We start from the raw sequence: 26,907 nt of genomic DNA on the forward strand, positions 1-26,907 counted from the left end.
ACATGTTGAATTGTAACCCCCTTATACAATCATTTGAAGTTTTAAAAAATAAATAAATATATAAAATATATTTAACTTTTGCTGGGTACCAGTGGCTCATAACTGAAATACAAGCCACACAGGAGGCTGAGATCTGAGGATCAAAGTGCAACAAGCCAGCCAGATCAGGACAAACAGTGAGATTCCTATCTCCCAACCACCCCAAGAGCAGAAGTGAAGCTGTGGCTCAAGCGGTAGAACACCAGCCTTGAGCAGGAAAGCTAAGAGAGCACCAAGACCTGTCGTTCAAGCCCCAGTGTAGTACCAACACACACACACACACACACACACACACACACACACACACACACACTTAATGAGAGGACCTGCCTTTGGCCTGCACTCCTGGCACGTACACCTGAGCAGAGAGACCCAGCAGGGTGGCAGTTGGGATATGCCCAGGGCACCTCATTAGTGCTCTAGTTCTTGATGGCAGCCTGATGGCCCACAGCCGGTGGGCCTGTTAAACCCGGGGCTGGATACAGGGGAACCCTGGGTCCCTTCTTTGCCCCCTTGGGTCCCCCGATCCCCTGTCCTCACCATGTCTCACTGGTGCCCCCCACACCCACACACCTCTCCTCTTCTCTGTCACCTCCCAGGGCCTGGGCGGCCATCCACCAAGCACAGCCCTCACATCGTGGCAGCCAGGAACATCTACATCCAGACTCGCAGGCAGAAGAAGCTGCACTTCGTGGTGGGAGGATTCGCCTACCTGCTGCCCAAGACGGCCGTGGTGCTGCGCTGCCCCACGCGCCGCTTCCGCAAGCCGCTCATCACCTGGGAGAAGGACGGCCAGCACCTGGTCAGCTCGGCGCAGGTCACCGTCGCCCCGTTCGGCTACCTGAAGATCCATCGCCTGAAGCCGTCGGACGCGGGCACCTACAGCTGCTCGGCCGGCCCGGCCCGGGAGCACTTCGTCATCAAGCTGCTGGCCGGCCACCGCAAGCCGGGCCTGCCGGGCCCGGAGGAGGCCTGGCGGCTGAGAAAGTCCAACCCCAAAGACGCCCCGCAGCCCCGCAAGCACCACAACGCCATCTCCTCCATGGGCAGCAAGGCCGAGAAGCGGGGCCTCCCCGCCGATGGGAGTCGCTACGACGACCTGGTGTCCCGGCTGCTGGAGCAGGGCGGCTGGCCCGGCACGCTCCTGGCCTCCTGGGACGGGCCGGACTCCTCCACCGAGAGGAACGCATCCTCCGAGGAGGATCCGGGCGCCGAGCAGGGCCTCCTGCGCCTGCCCTTCACCGTGGTGGCCGAGCAGAAGCGCCTGGACGACATCCTCAGGAACCTGTCCCAGCAGCCCGACCACCTCCGGGACGTCCACAGCCAACGCCTGGTGGCCCGGCTGGCCCAGGAGCTCTTCCGCAGCCCCCCGGAGCAGCAGGACGCGCTGCTGCTGCCCAAGGCCTCGGAGGAGGAGCAGCGGCCTCCCGCCCTGGCCGTGCTGGCTCAGAAGCAGCAGCAGCAGCAGGTGTCCGGCTTGGCCAGCTCCCTGAGGAGCTCCCCCGGGGAGGCTGGGGGCATCCCTCGGAGGCCCCACCGCAAGCCCACCATCCTGCGGAAGATCTCCGCTGCCCAGCAGCTGTCCGCCTCCGAGGTGGTCACCCACCTGGGTCAGACCGTGGCTCTGGCTAGCGGGACCCTGAGTGTGCTGCTGCACTGCGAGGCCATAGGAAACCCCCGGCCTACCATCACCTGGGCCCGGAATGGAGAGGAGGTTCAGTTTGGTGACAGGTGAGCCATGTAGATATCTGATCCACCGAGGGATGGGGGAGTGGGAGGTGGCCTCAAGAGGCCACACCTTGACTCTTGGGGCAAGAGGGATAAGCCTGGAGAGTCAGCTCCCTGGTCTCAGGTCCTAGCTCAGCACTGGTGACACGTTGGTTGGAGTAAAGACAAAGTATTGGATTTCTCCAGAGAGTATGTTGGTCTGCTGGAAGAGCATGCTGCCTCCACAGCCACCACCGCACAGGGTCCCAAAGAGGACTGGGATGCTCTCCAAAGAGCTTTTGAACGGTTGGGCACAAAAATGTCGCCATTCCAGGCCAAAGCGTGTCTATGTTTCTCCTTCGTGGGATGAACCACTCAAAAGCTTGCACCAGGATACTGTCTCTGGGCATGTGTGGTTCTCCCCCCCTCCCTTGCCCCAGGGCCAAGGAGAGTGCAGAGGGTGCCTGCTGCTCTCCGGGAGCCAGCCTATCCTTCATGTGGGCTAAACACAGATATTTGTTCCAGAAAAGTATCATCAGATTGACTTTCTTTTTCCGTGCTTTCTTTTTTGCCAGTCCCAGAGTTTGAACTCAAGGCCTGAGCACTGTCCTGGGGCTTTCTCAAGGCTCTACCACTTGAGCCACAGCACCATTCCCAGCATGTCATACTGAAGAATGGAACCCCAGCTTTATGAATGCTAGGGATGCACTCTACCAGTAGGCCAAACTCTGGGCCCTGTGATTGACTTTCTTGATATCATAGGGCATGTCTGTTTTGAGGTGTCATTATTGAGATGATGTCGTGTATAATTCACTGGTCTCCTTAGGCTATTATCATTCATCTTTTTTTTTTTTGTGGTACCAGTATTGAGGCTTGAAATCGGGACTTCAATACTCTTGGCTGTTTGGATTTTTCTTGTTTTGTTTTTGTTTTTGCCTTAGGGTGACAGTCTTCCACTTGAACCATAACTTCACTGCTGGCTTTTTGCTAGTTAATTGGAAATAAGAATCTTACCGACTTTTCTATTCTAGCTGGCTTCTTACTAAAATCTTCAGATCTTAGACTCTTAAGTAGCTAGGATTATAGGCATGAGCCACCAGCACCTAGCACTAGTCATAATTTTTTAAACAGTGGAAGTAGGGGCCGGAAGTTTGGCCTAGTGGTAGAGTGCTTGCCTAGCATGCACGAAGATCCGGATTCTATTCCTCAGTACCACATACATAGAAAAAAAAAGCCAGAAATGGTGCTGAGGCTCAAGTGGTAGAGCTCTAGCCTTGAGAAAGACCAAGGAAAGTGCTCAGGTCCTGAGCTCAAGCCTAGGACTGGCAAAAAATAAAATAAAATACAAATAGTAGACGTAGTAGAAATAATAATAATAATATTTTAACACTATGTGCCAGCACTGTGTCTGGCTTTCAGCATCATTGTCTCTTTTAATATCTACAATGGCTCTGGCAACCAAGGTCCCTGGCAAAATGGAATGGGGATTATGTGCCAAGTTCTCTCCAAGGTCCCTTTTACCTCTTTCACTCACTTATAGATGACCCTAGAAGGTCAAAACCCATATGTGGATGGGAAAAGGAAAGTCTGAAGTATAGTAACCTCAAAACTTGCAGCACAAGTCCTTTTTGAATGTTCCACAAAACCAGGAATTCATCCATCCCATGAGGTTGAAACATGCTCCATTAAAGCTAAACAGATGTATTTATTGCTGCATTTTATGTCTATTTTTAATATGGCACTTGATTTTTCTTATTATAAGGGTAGTTAAATGACTATGAAATAATGCAAATGATATCCAAATCTATTAAAAAGGTACAAGTTTCTCTCATTCCCCCACTCCATTCCCTTGAGTCTATCATTTTTAATAATTTAGCACACATCCTTCTAGAATTTTTAAATATTTAATTGTATTATATAAAACATATATACATGCATATGATTTGGAGATTTTACTAGGATATTAGTCATGTTCAGAAATTTTGACTTGGTTCTTATTTCATATGTCTAGGATATGTGTTTGTTCATAATAGTATGTAAAAATCTAGTTCACCTTTTTAGCACCTGATCACTGTACCTGAATGCATTTAATGGTCTCCTAAAAAAATTATTAGAAGCTTTCTGAAAAACTTTTTATCTCTTTTAGGCATTCCAATGTGTGGTGCAACTTTCTAGTGAACAATACAACCTAAGTACATTGGGCCTGGGCGCTGTCCCTGAGCTCTTCAGCTCAAGGCTACCATCCTACTCCTGGAGCCTAAGTCCCACTTTCCATTTTCTAGTGGTTAATTGGAGATAAGAATGTTAGGTCCTTTTGTGCGTGGGCTGGCTTTGAACCTTGATCTTCAGATCTCAGCCTCCTGAGTAGGTAGGATTACAGGCATGAGCCACTGCACCCGGTGGCAACTACATCTTCTTAAATATACTTTGAGTCTACTTTAAAAATATATATATATATGCTCTCATCCTTCCTACTTCCAAGGCTTCTCTTCCTCATTCTTTTTCCCCATTTCTTCTACTTTTCAACTTCCCTCTTAGTCTCATCATACGTGCAGGAATGACTTCCATAACTCCAGAGTTCCCCTTTGGGTTGATGGTTCTTTAAATCTAGCACCAGACCAAATCTCTATCTGACTCACATATTCATTTGTCTATGAGATGTCCCCATTCAGAGATCCATAAATAAGACAAACATATATTGGAAAAATAACCTCCAAACTCCAGCATATTTTTGCCAGTATTGGGACTTGAAATTGGGGCCAGGACACTATCCTTGGGCTTTCTCAAGGCTAACGCTCTACCACTTGAGCCACAGCACCACTTTCAGCTTTTTCTGTGTATGTGGTACTGAGGAATCGAACCCAGGCTTGGTGCATGCTAGGCAGGCACTCTACCAGTAGGCCAAACTCCCAGCCCTCCAGCGTTCTTATCTCAGAACATTCTTAGCCACCCACCTTCTTAAGCTAGTACATTTGTTTCTCTTTCCTTCTCTTTTTTCTTTCCTTCTCTACCATTTGAACCACACCTCCCATCCTGATTTTTTGATGGTTAATTGAACATAAAAGTCTTTCAGCTTTATATGGCTGGCAGGCTTCAATCCAAATTTCAGCCTCCTGAGTAGCTAAAATTATAGATATCAGCCACCAGCTCCTAGATTTTTCTTTCCTTCTTATTTCTGAAATCTAACTTTTCTAACTCTTCAGTATTTTGGTTTTTTACTGTTGTTGGTTTTTTTTTTTAATCCATCCACTTCCTTCCTATTTGACTACCTCAGCTTTGGTTGCTTTTGTCAGCTCTACATTACTGCAACAACAGCCTTCTAATTCTACAATTGCCTTCTTTGGACCAGGAAAGGACAAATTACAGCCAGTGGCTTAACCATTTATTAAAGGGTTATTGAGAGTGTCTTTTAAAGAGTTATTAAAGAAACCAGTGCAACTGAGCACAGAGCTATTAAATTAGCTTGTGTGGGCTCTCACATTTAATACATGATAGAGCTGGGAATAAAATGCAGATTCTATAAAGTTAGTAAAAGAATTATTTTTTACATCTCCTCCAAAATAATTGGACAGTATAGTAAGGATCATAGTTGGCTCTCAATGCCTTTTCTAAATGTTTACTCTGACTTTTGACTACCCCATGCTCTAGACCATTCACTATGCCATATAAGCATCTTTCTAGCAAACCTCTCCATGCTATTCCCAAGCCTAAAGCTCTTAATGGCTTCTTATTAAAAGACTCAAATGCTTTCACATGGGATATAGTGTTTTAATTTCTGAAATCTTCATTTCTCATCAGTTCCACCTCATGGCACTGAGCTCACCCCATCAGCAGTATTCAGTTATTGTCACTCACAAATCTGCCTGGAACTTCCCAACCACTGTGTCTGGCTAACTCCAGTTCCCAAGAAGCCTACTCACAGAAAACAGGCCACATGTCCCCCTCCACATCCTACACGGATCACTCTGTATCTTAGCTCTTAACCACTGTGTTCTCGTTAGCTGTTTGCTTTTCTTAAGTTACCTTATGGATTGTATATGTTTTCCTCAAGGGGAGATGAAGAACGTGCCTTACCTTATTCTCTCTAGAATGTAAGTAATGTCTACAAGTATATGACACACAATGAATACACAGGTCCATTAGATACTCACAACACATGAATGTCCATCATCAGTTAGACCTGGGGCTATCAGCTCCCATTGTCTTCTCAGACATAAAAATTTAGAAGCCTCACTCTTTTTTTAATTATAATGTAGAGAGGGGTTATAGTTTATATTTTCCAGATAGTAAATGCATTACTTCTCACACGTTGATACCCCTTCTCATGTTTTGTCCCCATTTTCCTCCCTCCACCCCCTCCCAATCATCTGGGAGCCTCATTCTTAATATAAAGTAAGAATGTCACTCTTATCCTAGGCAGCTGTTCAGAATTGGAATAGAAAAGTATCTAGGAAAAGAATTGATGGGGAATTATTAAGTCTAAGCATCTAACAGACATTCTTTGCTCACAATTCTAATCTGGTAGGAAAGAGAAAACTACAAGTTTCAAGTGCGTATGCATGCTGTAATACATTTAGACAATGTTTCAAAGTGATGTTGAATGAAAGATGAGTTGAGAAATATTTCAAAAGTTTTACCTTGGGCAGCACACGGAGTGTTCACACATGGAATCCTCTCCAAATGGAAGAGAGAATCAGATGGGAAATTTCTCTCAGGTCAGTTTCAGGACCACTATTATGAATAATGATATATGAAAAGTCCTAAGCCCATTAAATGTAGTTTAACTTTGCAGATAATATAAAAACTGGATGCGGGAAAGAGAGAAAAATAAACCAGCTTCAATTTGGTTTGGCTTATTTCCTTTACAGAACTAAAGGAAATAGAGATGACAAATGTTTTTCCCAGTTGAAAAGTGTAAGAGTACCAAGCCAGAGAAGTAGGAATCTTCCCAATAGATACTTTGGCTTCAGCAAAAGAAAAATATTAGGAACCAGTGCAAAGTCCCAGGGATGGTCCTAAAGTGTCAGGCAGGTGGAGAGCGTTGGATGATGCTAGATGTGTACGAGTTAGGGCCAACACTGTCTATTCCCTGGAAAACTAAGGGGTGAGGGGGAGCTCAAAAATCCTGTGTGCAGTTAGTTTACTCTTCCTACAAGGGTGGTCTCAGTAAATGGCCAAGTTCTGAAAAAGTGGGTTACTCCTTTTTGTACTTATACATTTATGAGGAAATCCCTGAGACAAACCAGAAGGGAAAAATCTTCAATGTTGAGGTCAGAGGTCAATAAACTTTTCTTGTAAAGGGCCAAATAGTAAATATTTTGAAGTATGAGGGCATCCCTCCCATTCAATTCTGCATTCGTGGTATAAGAGCAATCATATGCTGTACTTAAACTGGTATGGCAGTATTCCAATAAAACTTTATTTGCAAAGGCAGGTGTTGGCTGGAGTTTGAAGACCCCCCTATCCTACATAAATAGGAAACCACTCAGAGCCATTTCACGCAGAATTTTGTGGTTTGAAATGAATTACACAACACATAGATTAACTACACATCTTAGCAAACTCAAGACTTCATGAATTTTTAAGAAAAAAGATGCTAAAAAAATTTTGGCAGAAAAGTATGAGAACGGGGTTAAGAATGTGTGGTCAGGTAGCCTTTTCCATTCCAAAAATATTTTCTATACTTCCATCTGAGCAACTGTGAAGTTTCTGGCATTAAACAGCTTTTAGTTGGCAATTATATTAAAAACAGAAAAGGTTAAAAAAATTACTCTAGCCAAGTTGGTGATATGAAACTATAAGCCTCAAATCAATTTTCCCAAAATATCTGCATAAAATAAAAATCCCTTGCAAGCCTCTGGACTACTATAATTTTGGGTTTCAGGGAAAAAAATTCCTTGCTCATAGAGGCAGTCTTCTTGAAGAATTACTCTTTTTCGTCTTGTTTAAAACCCAAACTGTAGTGATCATCCATTTCCCTGAATAGCTAAAATCTTGGCACAAATTATCTCCACCAAAAATGGGGCCAAACCACATGCCTTCCTATTAGGCCCCAATGGATCTTAGGATGTGGTCAGTTTAAGAAAAGGTCAAAGGTCATTCCCCATTCTCATTCTACCATACTAGATGAACAAATTACTCTGAGCTTTTGCCTTCTCTCAGAAATACCAATCTAATAACATTAGTAAAAGAATGTATATAAAGCAAATACATAGTCTAAAAAACAATGATTCTCACTCCTCCTTTAAGCTAGCTTTTTTCCCCTAATTTAAGGACTCCTCCTCCAAGAAGAAAATAAATCATCCTGTCAGTATATGAGAAAGACCTCACTAGAGTTTTCGGCTGTCTTCAAGCAGACCAACTCAGTTTTGCTTATTTGCTCCTGAGTTCAGTTTTCCAACTCTCATTCTTTTGTTCTTATTTTTATATACTTTTCTGTACTTGCAGGATTCCGGGTCATTTTTTAGATCTAAGCTCTCTTTTTTTATTAATAGTGTTAACACGGTTCTGGAATAGCTCATTGTCTTCGTGCAGAAGTTCCTGGGGTCAGGAATAGCGTTAAGGTCGCTGCCAACCCCATGAGCCCTATGGCCCTTATTTTCCATCTTTTCCTACTTTTCCACTCCTGTTTTCTCACACGATTAGCCCCCTACTCTCTCCCCTACCCTTTAGTTTCCAATACTGCCTTCAATTCCTGCATCGCTCAGTCATCTATCCATCTCAAAACACCTCCTCACAATATCCAGAATATATAGGCTCAGGCATGAAGCATAAATACCAATCATGGTGGTGATACTGCAGCAACAATAACAAAATAATAACCTGCATTTCGGCAATGTATCACATGCCAGATGCTTTTCTATGGACTTTAAGTCCATTGACAGATATAGAATCAACAATCTCAGATAGGTATTGCTGTCTTATCTTGGCTAAGGAGAGCATCCTTGAGAAATTAAGTAAATTACTTGTCCACGGCTACAAAGCTACTTGGTGGTAGAGCTGGAGCTGGAATCCAATCAGTATGGCTCTGGGATCTGAGCTTCATCCCAATATGCTGTACGTTACATTGTGTGTCTACATGATTACCTTCAGTGTCACTGATCTGAAGGTTACTTAAACAAGTATTCATTGACTATTAAATCAGCATGAGAAATTTATACTGAACACTGAAGAAAGAACTATTTTTAAAAATAAGTGATTTCCCACCCTTGAGGTAATCAGTTGTAATCTAACCAAAGAAAGGAGACTTTAGACTTTGGATAGGGTTATATAGAATGGCTTAGAACTCTGGAAGATCAGGAAAGGGAGATATTCTTAGGGATTATGGTAGCACAAAGAAATGAAATTTGAACCCGTTCTTCAAGGAAGGATTTGGAAAGATAGAAGGAGGTAGAATGGGCTGCTTCTACACCACACCAATGACAAGAAGAGTCAAAGAAGTCATCTTAACTAAAGTGGCAAATTTGTTTTAGGACATAAGGCTGTTAAATTTGAAGACCCTGAGACTCCATTTCTAGGCCTATGTTAAGGCCTAGATGTGGTTTAAGAAGGCTAATTCAAACAAGAGGTCTAAGTTAGCATAATATCATAACTCAGGTAGTACTCTGATGAGAAATGCTCAAGAGGCTACTTAGGCTACTATCTATACCATTAAAAAGAAAAAGGCATTAAAAAACACTATATATTTATGATATTGAAACTGGTGCTTCCAGAAGGAATAAATTTGGATATCCTTCATGTTATCTTCATAAGAAACAGGATCATACTATTATCCCATTTACAGAAGGAACTTAGAGGTTTACACAGGTGAATGAATTGCCCAAAAACCACATGATTCCAGATTAGAACTTGAGTTCCAGCTGACTTTTGGCTCTAATTTGGGAAGTCTTCCCCTCCACACAGCAGCTCATGACTGGTCATGGAAGCCAGTTTGAGAAGGCTTACAAAAGTTATAACTGTCACAGGTCAGCCAAGAGAGGATATGAGGACATCATGAAGCCACCCCACTCACAGAACTGCTGAAGACAATCTTTGTACACTGAGCTGTCTCCTTTCCAAGTAAGAGCACTTGATGGCTCTTACTTGCAAATGCAGAGAAGATGACATTGCCACTAGAAGGTTGTAGTAGGACCTAGATACATGTTTCCACATATTCCTCATATGCATGACAAAGTCTTTTTTTAACTTATGTAGCTAAAACTGTTTTTGTACTCCCTCATGTAATCCTTATTTAATTTGTAGAATATTTAATAAAACATGTTGTCACAAGGAAACTTTAAGTAAATGTCCAAGAAAAGCAAGACAGCTCTGTTAGGCGAAAACTGTGGTTAAAGAAGTAAATAACGTATGGGCCAAAAGAGAACCTGAGGTGTGCATGTTGAAAGAAAACAAGGTATATTGATATACCTATCTTTATGATGCCCATTCTGTGTCCCCTCATCTTCTGATTTCTTAAATTCCAAAACAACCCCCAAGAAATCATTCTGGTTTACTTGGAAAGCAGCACTATGTTTCTGTGCCTACATATTTTAAAATAGGCCTGTCAATGTTGAAACCTAAATGCAAGCTGACAGAAATCAGCTACTAACAATTTAAGTTAAAATTAATAGGGTAGATGCCTGAAATACAAAGAAAACTACTTGTTTTGTTTTGTTTCCAAGAATCCTTCTCCCTCTGGTCTGGCTAGATGAAGAGACTTAAAGTAAAACTTCAGTCTCTACAGCAAACCCTTTCCTTCACCTTGTCATGTTTTTTTTAGACAAACATTTATAGTCTCCTGCTTTCCCTTGTGGGAGCCTCCAACCCCCTAGCTACCAATTTCTTTTTTATTTATTTTTTGTATCATAATTGTATATTTATTGCCTTTAAGTAATTATGCAGAGTAGTTGTGACTTAACAAATACAGTGCATCTTGATCAGTCACTTTCAGCATTCTTACCCAGCCCTCTCTCTCTCTTCTCTCACTTTTCTTAATTTTATAGGTTATACATTGAATTCTTGACTGTACTCTCCCCACTTCTCTTCTTCATCTATTCCTCTCCCAATAACTCTATCACATACCTTTCCAAGTTCCTATTTCCTGCTGTTCATTTTGTTGAACTTCCACTTTGCCTTTCTAAGAAATGACACTGAGATCTCCATTGAATCTATCGTATTGCAGTTAATGCATTTATATACACCTGCATAGCACCTAATGTATTTACTTGTAAGTTTATAAGCTAATTCTAGCTTATTAATGAATGAAAGAAAAAATTCAACCTTTATCTCTCCGGGCCTGATTTACTTAATATAATTTTCCAGTTCTTTCCTTTTCTTCACAACTAATGTAATACCATTCTTTCTAATGGATGAATGTAATTCCATCATGTAAGCTACATATTCTATGGGCAGATTGTAGCAACAATAGGCATTAACTCTTTTCTTACCTCTAAAAGGACTTACGTTTTAGCAGACTGTTAGGGAAAAATAGAATATCTAACTGGGCCCATGATACACTTATAGACAGCTTCATTCTACAAAATAAAAACACAATTAAACAGTAGTCCCAAAGATCCCAGAATAGAGAAAATATGTTGAGCCAAAAACAAGAAACTGTGATTCAAACCCTGACTCAACCACCAAATAGCTTAACTACCCTTGAGCTCTAGAGCTTATTTTGATGATTATAAATAAGCACAACAAATAACCAATTCAGGTCGGTGTAGGTTTTTTCCTTATAATAACATTTAAGATTTTTTTATAAAGGCAAATAGTATAACTTTCTGGTTTTTCTATGCATAGTTTATAGGATAAAATCATGAACAAATGTTAAATTTCATGATCTCTGTTTTTTCTTTCTATTTTCACTGCGTATATCCTGGCTTAAATCCTTATGATTATGGACTTCCTCTCTTCACTGCCTCTGTAGCAGTACTTTTTCAAGCTTCAGACTTGAGCAGAAAGCTTTGTGGCTTACTCAACAGTGTCAGGGCCCAGCGAAAGTAACCTACTTACAAAAGTTAACCCCACCTAAAGAAAGGTTCAAGTCCCACACAAGAAAGGAATTTCTACCCTCTACTTGAGATCAGATATGTTCATTAGTTCCAAGGTCTAATAAACTGGGACATTAGCCGATAGTATGTGCCCATGTACTTCCATATACCTCCTTTTAGGCACACACTCATTTAAATCACCACCACCAGGTTCCAATCTGTATCATCAACCAAAGACATTAGAAATACACCAAAGGATGGTTCAAACATTATCTGTCTTAACAATTCCCACGGCTGAACAGAAAACATAATTCAACTGGAAAAGTTGAAGAAATTGAAAAACTGAAATGTAAAAGACTTATGCAATGGCAATTACCTAAATGTAGCAGAACCAAAATAAAGTTCAAAAGAACTGTCAGAGCCTCCTGCTCAAAGTGTTTTAAGAACTCTTTCTATAAACAAAAGAGAGATGTCACCAGTTGTAAGGAGATAACTACACTAATGGTTTAGGAGATTTGGCAAATTTTCATCTCTGCCCTCCTAGTGATGAAACTTAATCATGACCTATAAAGTCCAATCGTCCTGAGTAGTCAAGTCTATTAAAATGTATTGAAGCCTGCTTTTGTAATTCTTGTTTCGAAATTGTTATAGAAGCATACATAATTTCTAGTACATCATAAAGATTTAAACCATAAAGTCAGTTTTAGTTAATCTAAAACAGCTTGAACACCTGAAGAGACTTAACAGTAATATTGCAATATTTTGCATCTAATAAGATTATATTGTATCTGATAAGAACTATTGCTGCTATTACCTAAAATATTGTCTGGGTCTATTAAAAAAAGGGTACATAATATAATCCTCTTTCTCTTATTAGTGTCTTTGAAATAAACATGTAATTGTTTGATGGGTGAATACATGAATGATTGGATGAATTCTGTTATAAAAGCTTTCTTGCTTCCCTCTTTATTCAGCGCCACAAGTTTGCCTGTTCACAATAATACGGGTGATGATCTAGAGTGGTACTGAACCAAATACAAATCATCCACAAATCTCTTTTAACACATGTTCTCTTTTCTTCTCCATTTTTACCAGAATTGTTCATACCTAACTTAATTGATTGGATTTAAGCTTTATTTCCCCTACTGTTTACATTTCCCCTGACCCAGATCAAAATAGCAATTCAATAGGCCCAACAGAACTGATGAGACTAATTCATTGCCATTCTGTTCACTCACTTTGGAAAAATTGGGAGATACCCAGAATTACTACTAAACTTAGAACAATATAATCTAGGAAGATCCAGCAAAGACAAGAGTAAAAAGGGGGGGAAAGGAATTTTCTAGTGGGAAAATGTTGCTAGGGCAAGAGCTTCTACTAGTAGTATAAAATTTAGCAAGTTTTACAACTTCTTCTCACCTTAGGCTATCTCCTCCCATTTCTTGAGAAATCACCCTGAGTGCCTACTTGCTCCCAGGGATGGATGTTAACATATGGGGTGACCACTTCTTTGAGTCTTTTGAAGCTAAGGGGTAGAAAGAATCACTAACATGGAAATAAGTGACTCAAGAAGCTCCAAGTTGTCACAAAACCATTTCTGTGAATGGCCTATTGACCTGAGTTCTTGTCTGGATTGGACACTAGCTCTCTTGAGTTTCCCAGCCTCTTCTTTCTGACTTTTCTAGATCTCCACATGCAGATGCACATGGGAATTACTATCAGTCTCACAAAGCACCAAAGCATCAATCAGCTTTGAGCCATCATTAGTCACTAATCTGCCTCTCTACTCTGATATGCCATGTCATTATTAGAAATGGCATAAATGCAGGAAAAGAAACTCAGCTGAGACTGGAACATTTTTTGAAACTCATCACAGACACTCATGGTTTGATTCTTCTTATTCTTTTTTAGTGAAGTGTTTGAACTAAAGAGTGATTGTTCTGAAATTCTCTCTCCCTAACCCAAAAGAGCCGGTTTTGCCTTCATTCTTCTCTACCAAGGGACCTGTATAGCTTTGTGGGAATTAAGTCAAGAAAGAAAGCTTGTATGTTGCATTAGAATGCCTATCTATAGGCTAATGAAGACAACAGAATTGAGAGTCTTTCAAATGTGTACATGTAATCCTTTAGCAATATTTACCTTCAGGCCTTACCCCCCCCCGCCCCCGCTCTCTCCCTCTTCTTCAATCTCTCTGTCTCTCTCTACTCCTTAATAGATGCTTCTTTTTTATATCTTCAAATCCTACCCACTTTTCACTTCCAAGCAAGATCTATGCTTTCTTTATAACTTTCAATTTTCCTTAATAAGCTTTCCCTCAATCTGTCTAAATCATTTGTTCACCTTTTCATTTTTCTCAATAAGCCTTCCCTCTATCTAAATCATTTGTTCTAGCATCCTCCCTCACCTGACTTTGTGTGTGTCATGTGCAATCATTGCACATATGCTCTCTACCCCAACTAGTAGTATCTAGATTGAACAATTGGTAGGTTTAACCCTTCTTTGTTTATTATCATCAGAATCACACCAATTGAAGTGTGAAGAGGTGGAGCTCCTGAATGTTTCTCTCAGTTGTTAAAGTACTATACTGACTATAACCCCCAATCTTCCTGTCTTCCCAATATTGAATGGTAAAAAAACTGTAATGAGCAAGGGTATCAATGTATGTGAAGTAATGCACCTTCCATCTGGCGAATGTAATGTAACCCTTCAATTAATTACAATAAAAATTATATGAAAAAATAGACAGCTGACTTAACCAGCTCTAAATTTCTCTTCTCTTCCTCCAGGATTCTCCTGCAGCCTGATGACTCCTTACAGATCTTGGCACCAGTGGAAGCTGATGTGGGTTTCTATACGTGCAATGCCACAAATGCCTTGGGATATGACTCAGTCTCCATTGCCGTCACATTAGCAGGTAACCTGAAATGTCCCTGGGCAGTTTGATTCAGAAAATTTTATTGAGAAAGTACCTACAACATGCCCAGGGCCACATAGCTAAATGTGACCCATACCCTGCCTTCAAGGAACCTATAGTCTAGTCATAATGGCTTTAAAGTTCATTGAGAGGTAGAAAGAAGTAAGTGCCATCACTGATAACCACAGAATATGTAAAGACCATTTACTGCTGATGGGAGCTCTTAGGAATGGGGTAAAGGGAATTTTGTAAGTAGGAAGGGAGAAAATATTCAGGATAGAAAAAAAACAATATGAGCAAAGACGATATAACAAATATGTGTCATATTAGGAACATGAATTGTGGGCTATGATTGCTGCATATTCTCTAGGGATAGTGTCATTTCTTCTTGTTCCATCGATGGACAAAAAAAAGAAAAAGAAGAAGAAAAGATTTTAAAGTATATGGACAAGTAGAATTTTGTAGTCATGGTTTGCAGCAAGACTGGTCCTCCGAACTTCTTTCTGGCTCTAATAATAGCACTCTGCCTCTATCTATAGATGTTAAAACATTCTGCACATGTGTGACTGAAACATGACAATTCAGGATACAAAGTTTTCAGAGGCAAGGACATTGTAATAATATCCTTTGTGTGTGTGTGTGTGTGTGTGTGTGTGTGTGTGTGTGTGTGTGTGTGTATGTATACATCAGTGAGCTTAAACTCCAGCCAGGGTGCTGTCCCTTAGGGATTTTTTTTTTGCCCAAGGCGAGGGTTTGGGCTACAACTCCACATCTGACTTTTTGCTAGTTAATTAGGGATAAGAATCTCACAGACTTTCCAGACAAGACTGGCTTCAAAGCTTGAGCCTCAGATGTCAACCTCCTGAGTGTTAGGATTACAGGCATGAGGCACTGACACCAGTAATGTCCTTTCCTAAGGGATAAATCCTTGCCTTTGAAATTGAAAGAGACTCTTGACCCCAACTGGACTAACACCCTCATTTCTCAAAGGCCAGGCAACCTCCTGTCACCCAGCTGCCAGTGTGACAGCCAATAGCGGGAGAAGAGAACTGAGGTCTCTTGATGTGGACCTCACTATTCTCTCAGGTGCCCCTGTCATCCTATGAAAACAGGATCCTTTTCCTGAGAACCAGGCCATGCAGTCTTTTGTGGCAATGTGTTCCATGTGTTTCCATCTATTCTCTCCAACTGCTGCTCCCGGAAGATGATTCAGTAGATGTTAGAAAGGCCAAAGTCGCCCCACGCTGACCTCATCTGTCCATGTGGGGATTATGCTGGCACGCTGTCCTCTGGTCACACATGCTACTCCCTTGCATATCTGTTTTGCCACAGTTTTTTTTTTTTGCCCCCATGACCCGAGGTGATCTGCAAAGGGACCTTTAACAGGCAGCTTCGTAAGAAAGATGGAAGTTGACAATGAGGAAGGCAAACTAAGGGGCTCTGGGTGGATTGAAGACTGATATTATTAATGTCTGTTTTGATTCTGTGAACACAACGTTTGCTTTCTCCCTAATGTATTCCCGTTTCAATCTTCATTCTCCTCTGTACACAGAATCCAGATGTTCAGCCCCAATCTGTTAAAGTCTCCTCTGTTGCCCACTCTCCAACCTGTCTTACCAAGGGCACTGTTGATATGCTTATAATTGCTAGCAAATAATGGCACTTACAAGACTAACTCTCTTGTTTATATTTGTCTAGATACAGTTCAGCTCTGTCACAGACTAAATACCCTTTGTTCACCTGAATTTAATGTGATTAATGCAAACCTGTCTGGAATTAAACAAGGCAATTGTAACATTAAGCCTGTCTTCAGCTTTTTGAAGAGGAGCTATTGGATGCTGACAACAGATACAAAGCCAGGGAAGAAAAACAGAGTGGTCAAAGAGGAAAGGGAACAAAGGAGCTGACCAATGAAGTATGATCACAAACACCACACCCAGGGCTTAGGGAGCCAAGGCCCTTCATTTCAGCTGCTGGGATTTGTTCAGATCTGCTGGCAAATCCATCAAGCAGCCTGTCTAAAAAGTAAAGTGTGGAAATGTGTGTATTGCTCTAAGATTGTATTTGTATCTTTATCTGGGCTCATCATCTACACCTGTGCTATGGCTTCTGCTCGCATTATTAAGTGGCTCACCAGTTGCTGTTTTAAGCATACCCTCCACTAAGTATTGTGGAGCAGTAAATTAAACAAGAGTTCTGTGCTCTGAGATGTTTACAGACTAAGACAGCAGATGAGTACCTACTTGCCCAGCATTGAGCAATTTCTAACCTGTATGCTGCATGCATGCTAACATGTATGCATCAAGATCCTGCTCAAGCCAACTGTGGTTGTATATGCCTGTGAACCTAGCACTGGAAGGCTGAGGCTGTCAGATCCTGACTCCAAAGTCAGCATGTTTCTCTAAAAAAAAAAATAGATGCTGCTCAGTAGGATATAACCTATGGCCCAAATGTAACCTAAATTTGGAGGAGGACATGAATCTCAAACATTTCTAAATTTGATTTCCAATTACTCTCTTTGTTATCTATATGATCTCCTGAAATATGTCCCTCACTGAGTCGTAGATGCCAGTCAATTGAAAAATAAAACTGATTCACTGTCCACTCAATGTGGACAATGTTTCCTCTAGCTTTTCTAAGATGAAATACACCCTGGCTGGAGATTTAAAAAGAAAAAAAAAGACACGGAGCCTACTTTGTTTCTGAGTATTTTGCATCATTTGTCTTTAGACATTTTACAAATGGAAATTAGTACACTTACAACCAAACCCTTATTGTGAATCTCAACCTTTTTTCTTTTCAAGAAATTGCATATTTTGCCTGAAGTAGAAGTGTAACAGCAAGAAAAATAAAATGTCTTGAGGTTCAAGATAATCAGGTGTTCCCATGATGTCATAAGAAAAAAGTGTGGAGCTTAAGTCCACCCCATTCTCCTGTGTTCACCAAATCCAAGAAAATTTGTTCATAATGAGTCACAAGAGCAAGCATAACCTGGCTGTTAAGCCTGTGGGCTCTGGTGCCTCGAGGTGTACATTTGAATCATGACTGTGTCACTTCCTGAGCTGTAGCACCCTCACAATGCCCTTTTACTTGCTGCCTTCATTTTTTCATCTGAAAAATGGTAATGATAATTGTACCTGCCCCACAACATTCTTATGGAGATTAGCTACACATTTCATTCATAGAAAATGCTTGAAATTATGCCCAGAAGATAGCAAGCACTCAAAAATTATTAGTCATATTATCGGAAGAATAATGCATTAAATCGACATTAACTTATTCTTAATGTATGAGAGACCCTTGTTTGGTGAGCAGAATGTGCACAAATGTTCTGCTTTTGAGCAGCTTTATCTCAATGCCCTAGTGGCAGCTGAGGAAGCTGAATTCACCATCTGGAATGTGCTCAGAGTACCTGGACTCAGAGCAAAGGAGGTGGCTTGTGATGGGGAATATTTCATATGGGTCACAGGGAGGAAACCCCGTGTTCTCTTGCTGGCCTACAAGCAAGATGTCTCAGCTTGAGAATCCCTCTGTCTTCTCCCCTCCACACACACACACACACACACACACACACACACAGTGGATTCAGTGTCCTTCCGCTTCCACCAATCCAACTCAATTTAATTTCATTGCTAACTCACTACAAAACTTTTCTTCAAAGATGGAAACACTAGTTTTGGAAACATGTCACTTCCACCAAAGTTTCCTTGCTCTACCCTGTTTAGATCCACAAAATATTGTTTATATTGCTTTTTCCTTTTCTCCAAAATTGTCCATTATTTTGACTTGATTTTATCTTCTGAGTTTCAGCAGTTTGAGAGTACAGGTACCTCTCAGCATAGAGATGATTTCCCCATCTCCCTCTCTGGACAATCCAAGGAGATCCAACCATGTAAATTCAGTGGTATACAGTTTCTGCCTTCTAAATTTACTTAATTGGGTATCTGTTTCATGAGTCATGGGATGTGAGATCATTTATGATAGAGGAGATGATTGAAGCTGAGGATGACAAGATTAAACCAAAACATCAAAGACTTTATATATTGATTTCTTGGTGTATAAACAGTGGTAGGTAGAAAGGAATTTCTGATGTACACAGGTACAAGCAGAGAGATTGAAGAACCTACTTCCTTGCCAGTCAAATTCCCCACTTGACCACAGTGCTTAGAAACTATTCCAATTTTAATGGCATAGGCAGTATTTTGAAGGAAAGCAGTTGTTTCCTGGTAAATTGCTTTGGTCTACACCAGGAATTTAACTCCATTTACCAATGCAGATGAGAGCCTCTCCAGGTGGGGACCATGGATGAGGTCATAGCCAGAGGGAAATGTTTTTTAGTTGTCCTTGATTTTATAAGATCATGAAAGTGATATTATAAGGCCTGCCTGACATCATCAATGGAAAATGAAAAGTGGCTGAAGGCTGAGAAATGGGTGTATCTTACATTGAAAGGAGAGAACACAAATGAGCTCATGTGATGTTTTTACAAGAATGGAGAGACAAAATATTCTCCTTTCCTGGCATGTTTTGGTGTCTTTTCATGAGCTGAGTTGCTGACACATATTGTGTCTAATAAAGAGATCAGGGAAGCCTCCCTGGGAAAATGAAAGGTAGTTTCTTGACATGTCATCTTTCTCTGCCCCTCCTCATCATGATTTAGTAGCTGCAATAAAAGACAAGCAATTGTGTAAGCTCTTCATAACACAAGCCATTTCAAATGCACATTTCTGAATTTTTCATGCAGTGCTTGTTAATCACAGCAGAGTGAGTCTCAGAGAGAACCTTTGTATAAGTAGCAAAGATTGGCAAAAGAAAATGTGCTCATGCACTGGATCAAAAGGCAATGTGGACAGGTTTGACGATGTGCCAATGGTACACAGAGCCATGTGTAGTCAAGCTGCCACTAAGAGGACTTCATTACCCTGTAGGATGTTAAGTGGCCAAGTTCTTAGCTTCTCCTCAAGCATGGAACTGTAGAAAGCACATCAAAGGCTGAGAGTTTAGCCTAGTGGTAGGAATGCTTGCCTAGCATGCACCAAGATCAGAGTTCGATTCCTTGGTACCACATATATAGAAAGAAAGAATAAAACCAGAAATGGTGCTGTGGCTCAAGTGGTAGAGCTCTAGCCTTGAGAAAACCCAAGGACGGTGCCCAGGTCCTGAGTTCAAGCCCAGGACCGGCCAAAAAAAAAAAAAAGAAAGAAAGAAAGCACATCAAAGACTCCTACAGGACTCGCATCAAAACAGATGACAGTACAGCAAGGAAATCCAACTTGCACAGCTCCCTGTAGACTGGAGGAAACAAATAAGGGAGTACAGATGATCCAAGCAAGCCTGTCTCACATCTACAAAAACAATTTCAGTGGGATGCAGGAAGGATGGGTGGTACGGGAGTTAGGATGTGCCATGTCCTGTTTGACAGTCTTTAGAAGAAGCTACGTGTGATAGGGTCATGTTAAATATGGTATGCCTTCTTCCGCATTCTGCAGTGGAACATGAAAAAGAAGTTAAGATAGGATAATCACTTACCACCTTGTTCTCCTGAGGGATCCTCAAGTTCCCGAGAAGAATTAAAAAGAATTAAAAGAGGAAATACTGACATGATAGCCTGACACATAAATACTGGCAAAAAATGTCAAAAAAAAAAAAAAACAAAGGATAAGTCATGGACTTGAGAGAAGAAACCATGACACCTGGGAATGCTGAGAAGAGAGATGCCTGAGACTTATTTCCTTATGTCTAAGAATGCCACAATATTTATACTGAAGACATCCTAGCTAAACAGAATGTCACAAGCAGAGAAATTCCAGTTCACCCTCATTTTTCATGCAAAATAATCAATTAGTAGCCAAACTGTTAATAGTGAATGGCCCTTAAGAAAACCTGTGAATCAGGTCAAACCAAGCTTTTCAGTTTTCTAGAGATGTGATTTTCATATCAAAACCTTCATTTTGAGTGCACAGTTCATAGATGTATTTAACAAATTGATATAGTTTTGTAAATATCATGACAAAATAGGTTCCTCTATTCTTCAGCAACTTCATCAAGATATAATTCATAAACCATTCAACTCATCTAACTTGAAGTACACAATTCAATAGGTTTCTACGATATTTACAGTTGTATATCTACTACCATACTGAGAACACATTTTTTTCTTTAAGCTATAGTTTTACTATCTTAAAGTATTTTACAAGAGTTATTATTTGGGGGAAAGAGTTATTATTCAACAAAGCAGTTTATGTATACAATGAGTCTTGATTATTATCATCCCTTTCCTCATTTCCTCCATCCCTCACAATCCACCCTATCCCTTCTCCTTTCTTAATTTCATGGCATATACATCAACTATTATGACTACTTTTCTCCCACTCCTCTCTTCATTAATTTACCTCCCTCCCATAGGCCCTACCCTTCACCTTTCAGGTACCAGTTTTTAAGATATATCCGTGTATGTTACATTCCCTTTTATAAACTAATTCACTTTATGGAATATTTTCCTTCCTCTTCATAGTAAAATAATAATCCGTTGCATATATATACCACTTTTTACTCATTTATTAATTGGGTGCTGGATGTGTGAATTTTATCTGCTTTTAGGTTGTAAAGAATAAGGATAAAGTAAAACAGAACACATACATGTACAAGTTTCTGTGTAAACATGTATTTTATTTTTCTTTGTATCTAAGAGTTCACTTGTTCAGTTGTGTGGTACATTTGCATTTACCTTTGAGGAGTTACTGGGTATAGATTAGACTGGACTGAGTTCCTTCTGTTTATAACTCCCACATAATTAAGATGATAACATCAGGCTACCATATTTAGCTTATTGATTGAAATTGAATCTCACTAACTTTTTTGCCATAACTAGCCTTGAACCTTCATACTCCTACTCTTTACTTTCCAAATAAATCAGATTACATGAGTTGAGTAAGCCACTATACCCAATCATATTTACCTTTTTAAGAAACTGTGCTATTTTATACTCCTATCAGTAATGTATAAGGCCTCTGGCTTTTCTGAATCCTTAACAGCACTCGTTTTTTTCTTTAAGCTTTATCATAACAATTTTCATGGGAAGAAAGAGTATTTTACTATGATTTTACCTTATATTTGCATAATGAAATTTTTCAATATTTATTAGCCATGTACCTGGCTTGTTTGTAGTACCTACATATTATGATGTAGATAGTGTATACAGTCTGTGTCTTCATTTTCCTTTTCTGACATAGCAAACTGACATTAAAACAATGCAAATATCCCATAGTTCTTTGGATCAGTCTTCCTTTTTGAAAATTCTAGGAAAGAATGTTTTTTGCTCATTCAAGTTAATGGAAAAATTTAGTTCCACATGACATAGGATTATAGGCCCTGTTTTCTTTTTGGTCATAAACTAAGTGCCATTCTCAGCTTCTAGAAGTTAGTGCATTCACTGGCTCTCATCCTCCATTTTCCAAGGGGTGAGCTGAGCCCTTTTTATGTTTCCTTATGTACCATCTTCACCCACCTCTTCTTACTGTACCAGCTTGTGTGATTCGATTGGGTCCAACTAGATAACTGAGGATCCTCTCTCTAAATTCAGCTGATTAAAGTCTTTAATTCCTTAATTCCCTTTTGCCATGCCACAGGTCCAGAAATTAGAACACAGCATCTTTACAAGGTCATAAAAAAAAGGTGGGGTGAATGAATCAATGGTGTTGTAGACCCTCCATTTCTTCTAGAGAAGTCAAACCAAAAATAATTTCTAAACAACTTATATTTTTTATTTTGTTTCTGACTAAACTTGCCCAATTCAACTTTTTAAAAATTCTTTTTTGGAATTAATGTATTTGTGTGCTAAACCTGGAGGCAATCTGTACCTTCTGATTAAATATTCCATATTCTCTATCTCTGCTTGTATATCATGCATTATTTCCCAGAGATAGCCAAAGGATTTACCACAGTGTAACTAAAATTTATCTGATTAGATACAATAGTTTTAGATGGGAGAGAAATACTTAATTTTTAATATGACTCAAAAAAAGATCTTAAAGGCCGGGCAAGGTGATTCAATCCTAACTACTCAGGAGGCTGAGAGTTGAGGATGTCGGTTCAAAGCCAGCCTAGGCACTCAAGTTCATGAGTGCCCAATCAACCACTAGAAAACCAAACATGGCGCTGTGACTCAAGGGGTAGGGCGATAGCCTTGAGCTGAAGAGCTCAGGGACAATGCCCAGGCCCAGAGTTCAAGCCCCACTGAAGAAAAAAAAAAGGAGCTTAAAATAAAACTAGATGATTCTGGGGGAAATATTTACCTTGTTTTCTAACTTAAAAGCTAATTCAGAACTATGTGTCTCTTTATTGTAAAGAGAGATTTAAACAGATGCCGTCTTCTGTTTATAAAAGTCTCTTCTAGACCTCAGAGTTCTGGTAAGGGCAGTGCCCACCCACAATTACCAGCTAAGAACTCCACTTACCTGCACTAACATCAAACTCTGACTCCACATCGGGTATGGGGATAGAAACTGGATGGCAAAGATGAATAAACTTCTCAGTGAAATCGTGGATAAAATAACAGCTGAGAGGAAGTCTTCTCCAAAGCCATAGGTGAACTCAAATACTGACTCAGGAGCTAGGAAATGGAAGCCAAATAGCTCATCAAAGAAAGATAACCAGATAGCAAAGAGTTAATTTCTGAGTTACAATATGTGGAAGGAAAATCAAAGAAAAAACATTTCACATGTTAATCTGACAATTATCAGTGATAAAGGAACTCATATTGGAGTTGCCCACTATTAAGATTCTAAATTATGCCAGCTAGCAAGAAATAGTCTCTAAACAATATTCACTATTACTAGTAACATCCATGGGCAATATCCATTATTACTAAAGTCAAACGTATAAAATCTTATTGATTTGTGTGTGTGTGTGTGTGTGCAAACACACACACTATTCCTGGGCCTTGAACTTAGGGTCTGGGTGTTGTCCCTGGGCTTCTTTTTGCTCAAGGCTAGTGCTATACCACTGAAGCTCCAGCATTACTTTTTCTGAGTAGTTTGTTGGAGATAAGAGTCTAATGGATATTCCTACCCAGACTGGCTTCAAACCACAATCCTTAAATCCCAACCTCCTGAGTAACTAGAATTTCAGGCTTACACCATCAATACCTGGCTCTTAAATTAAATTCTTTTATATTCAAAGATTTTTATTAAAAAATATTTTTATTAGTACTCATCACTGTGTTTTTAATTAAAACAGACTATTTTATTTATATTGGAAATGTAGAAAAGTCAGGACTGGTACTGTTTCCCCCCACACACTTCATTAAATTAAAAAGCATAAATTAAGTAATTTAAAGCAACATGTTCTTAGCTATCTATGTTCTCTTTTCACTTTCTTCTTTGTTGTTCCCTTGAATTGAGACTTGTGTGTGCAATGGATATCAAAGCTGCCTTTCTAAATGGTCTCATGGAAGTTATCCATCAACTGGCATATATATAGCTTCTTAGCAAATGGTGACTCTTCTGGATCATCAACAATATCAGCTTTATGTGCCTTCTAAGTTGTCTAATCTGTCTAGATGCTGATACCTATTTAAAGAGAATACATCACATCTAAATTATTTCCTCTCTTAATTATATTGAAATCTTCAGAGTTCATAAGGAAAGCACGTTAGTTCCTACTCAGTGACACATTCATTTTCTCTCCTCCTACCTGTCTACTTCCTCTTTCCTTTCATTGACCTTTTTGTTATTGTTTCTTAATTTTACCAGTAGTTCCTATAACTGCTCTTTATAATGTTTCCTCATCAGATTGTAGCAGAGATCATGCCAATGAAACTACCGTGTATTAAAATCTATGTTGTGCTAAAAGTATTGTTCTGATAGAGTCCTGTGCACAATTCACTTATTTTACTCAACAATGATCGATATAGAAAACCAAGGCATGGAGAGGTAGAGTAACTTACCTAAGCCTCTAGAGCCACACTATGATGGAATCCAGACACCTGACATGTAGACTGGCACTTTCCACTTTCCACTTTCCATTCTATTGCCACTTCAAGCTACCAATGGGTTACTGTGCGGTTTTGCTAATCAAACTTTAAAAAAAAAAAAAAAAAAAAAAAAAAAAAAAAACAGTGCTGGGGCTTAAACCCAGTGCTCAGACCCTGAGCACTGTCCTTGGACTTTCTCAAGGCTAGAGCTCTACCACTTGAGCCACAGCACCACTTCTGGCTTTTTCTATTATGTAGTACGAAGGAATTGAACCCAGAGCTTCATGCATGCTAGGCAAGCACTCTACCACTAGGCCAGGCTTCCGGCCCCTGGCTACTTAACCTTGATGAATGTAACCCTAAATTTTGTATCATACCAGTACTCTAGAAAGACCGTCAATCACTGGATTTTGCATCAGAAATTTAAACCTACTTAACCATTGATATTTCCTTTCTAGAACACTTAGGCAACAGCCAAACCTGCCTCCTTGTTAGTCTTTGTTTCCATCATTGCTCATTTCCCCAGTCATCAGCAGCTAGTGCGTTCATGAGAATGAGTGCACACGCACATATCCTGAACTAAGTCACCTCTGGAACAACAGAGAAAATCGAAAGTCTTTGAGCTATAGTTCACTTTTTGATGGCTAAGAGTAGATGACATTTGTGATTCCCGATAGTGAAGAACTGAAAGGAAGACTTACTCAATGAAGTGACTCAATTATTTTTATGTCAATTATCTGTAAACCCAATCAATCTCTGATTGGATTTCGAGTTTGCTTATTAGTGTCATCCAAAGCCTAAGAATAGTGTGCTAAACCTATATGGCTGCTCACACGCACAGTGTGCAAATCAGACCACGCAGGATTCTTTGACAGTGATTTTGCTCTCATGACACTTCTTTTGCTTCACCTGCTCTGTTTTTTTCCATGATCACTTTTGACAGTGTCTTATGAAAAAAATACAGTGTTTATCATTTCACTCTTCTCTGCAACTTTTTTTCTTCCTAGTTAATTCTCTTTCTTTTGATTTGCGGTACCGGTACTGGTGATTGAATTTAGTATTACAAAAACAATACTGAGTTCAATCCCAGTACTTTCTAGATAAGCACTCTACCACTTAAGCCATGCTTCTGATCTTTTTGCTTTTAGTTGTTGTTTTTCCTCAAACAGTCTCATGCCAACTTCCTCTAGTCTGACTTCAAATCACTCTCTTCTTCCCTCCAGTTGATGAGGAGTTGAGATTACGGGCAGGCACCACCACACCCCCCATTGTTCTTCCTAGTTAACCGATAATGAAACTAGACTAGTTAATATCAGTGTGGTTTGAATCACCCAACAATCATATGCCCTGGTGACTCCTGGTAGCCCTTACTTACATGACAAAACCAGGTGAACACGTGATCATCCTGTGATCTAAGATCAGCCTCTCTTTATTGTTTTTAGCTTCCCATTAAAGTAAAAACTTCAACTTGAATGATTCCAATCGAGAATCATTATTCTCACCAAGGACAAAAAAAACCCTACAAAATGAAACTGTCATAGAGCATGCACCGCATATTAACCCTGGTTGTATTTTGCAATCATCCTGAATTATGCTAAAAAAAAAAAGTACTAATGTTTCCACCACCCATGCCAACCCACTTCCACGCCCACTCAGGAACAGTACATGAACAGTGAGACTAAATACATTTAGGCATTTATTTCATACCGGTAAGAGGACTGATTGGTTAAGGAACATTGATTTTGTTGCAGACTTCCATTGATGACGAATACTTAGGTAACTTTGTTTTTAAAATGGTTCCTGCAGCCAACAGGAATGTGTAAGAAGTAGTCTGTGTTAATAACAGCACCTCTGCTGACAGGAAAAGGGGCCATTACTTTTCAGCAAAAGCTCAGCATAATTAATTAAGGGCTGGATTTAATTCAGTGACATTCGAATTTTATAGCTATACACTTGCAGCTATAAAACCCACCTTTATTATTAAAATTCCTGTAGGAAAAATAACTTGGTAATTGTGAGTCTAAAACACTGGTCCTTCGCCTCATTTCCCCATTGGCACAGTTGTTTTTATGATACAGTGAGGCAACTCTTGTGCTAGAGCAGGACAGGTTATGTTTTTAACAAGGGCCCTGGGATTCTGAGGCAGCCAGTCTGCAGACAAGGATCTGCTACCCCCTGTCACAAGCACCGGATTTGAGGTTAAAGATCTGCTGTCCAGTTTGATCTGACGGCTTGCCAGCTATGTGGCTGAACAAACCATGAATCTTTTCTGAAGCTCAATTCCTTCTGTATAAAAGACAGTC

At 40.1% G+C, this 26,907-nt stretch overlaps 1 protein-coding gene across 1 annotated transcript in view; it reads left to right on the forward strand.

Moving 5' to 3' along the window:
- The window catches only part of Adamtsl1 (ADAMTS like 1), a 628,790-nt gene that overhangs the window by 542,142 nt on the left and 59,741 nt on the right, over positions 1–26,907 (forward strand). Inside the window, exons 20-21 of the mRNA XM_090329363.1 lie at positions 639–1,770; positions 14,504–14,631. Of these exons, the coding sequence (XP_090185489.1) occupies positions 639–1,770; positions 14,504–14,631 (1,260 nt within the window). The remainder of the gene's footprint in view (positions 1–638; positions 1,771–14,503; positions 14,632–26,907) is intronic.

This window comes from Megascapheus bottae, chromosome 3, assembly GCF_031878675.1.
Source record: "Megascapheus bottae isolate mThoBot1 chromosome 3, mThoBot2.hap1, whole genome shotgun sequence".
NCBI lineage: Eukaryota > Metazoa > Chordata > Mammalia > Rodentia > Geomyidae > Megascapheus > Megascapheus bottae.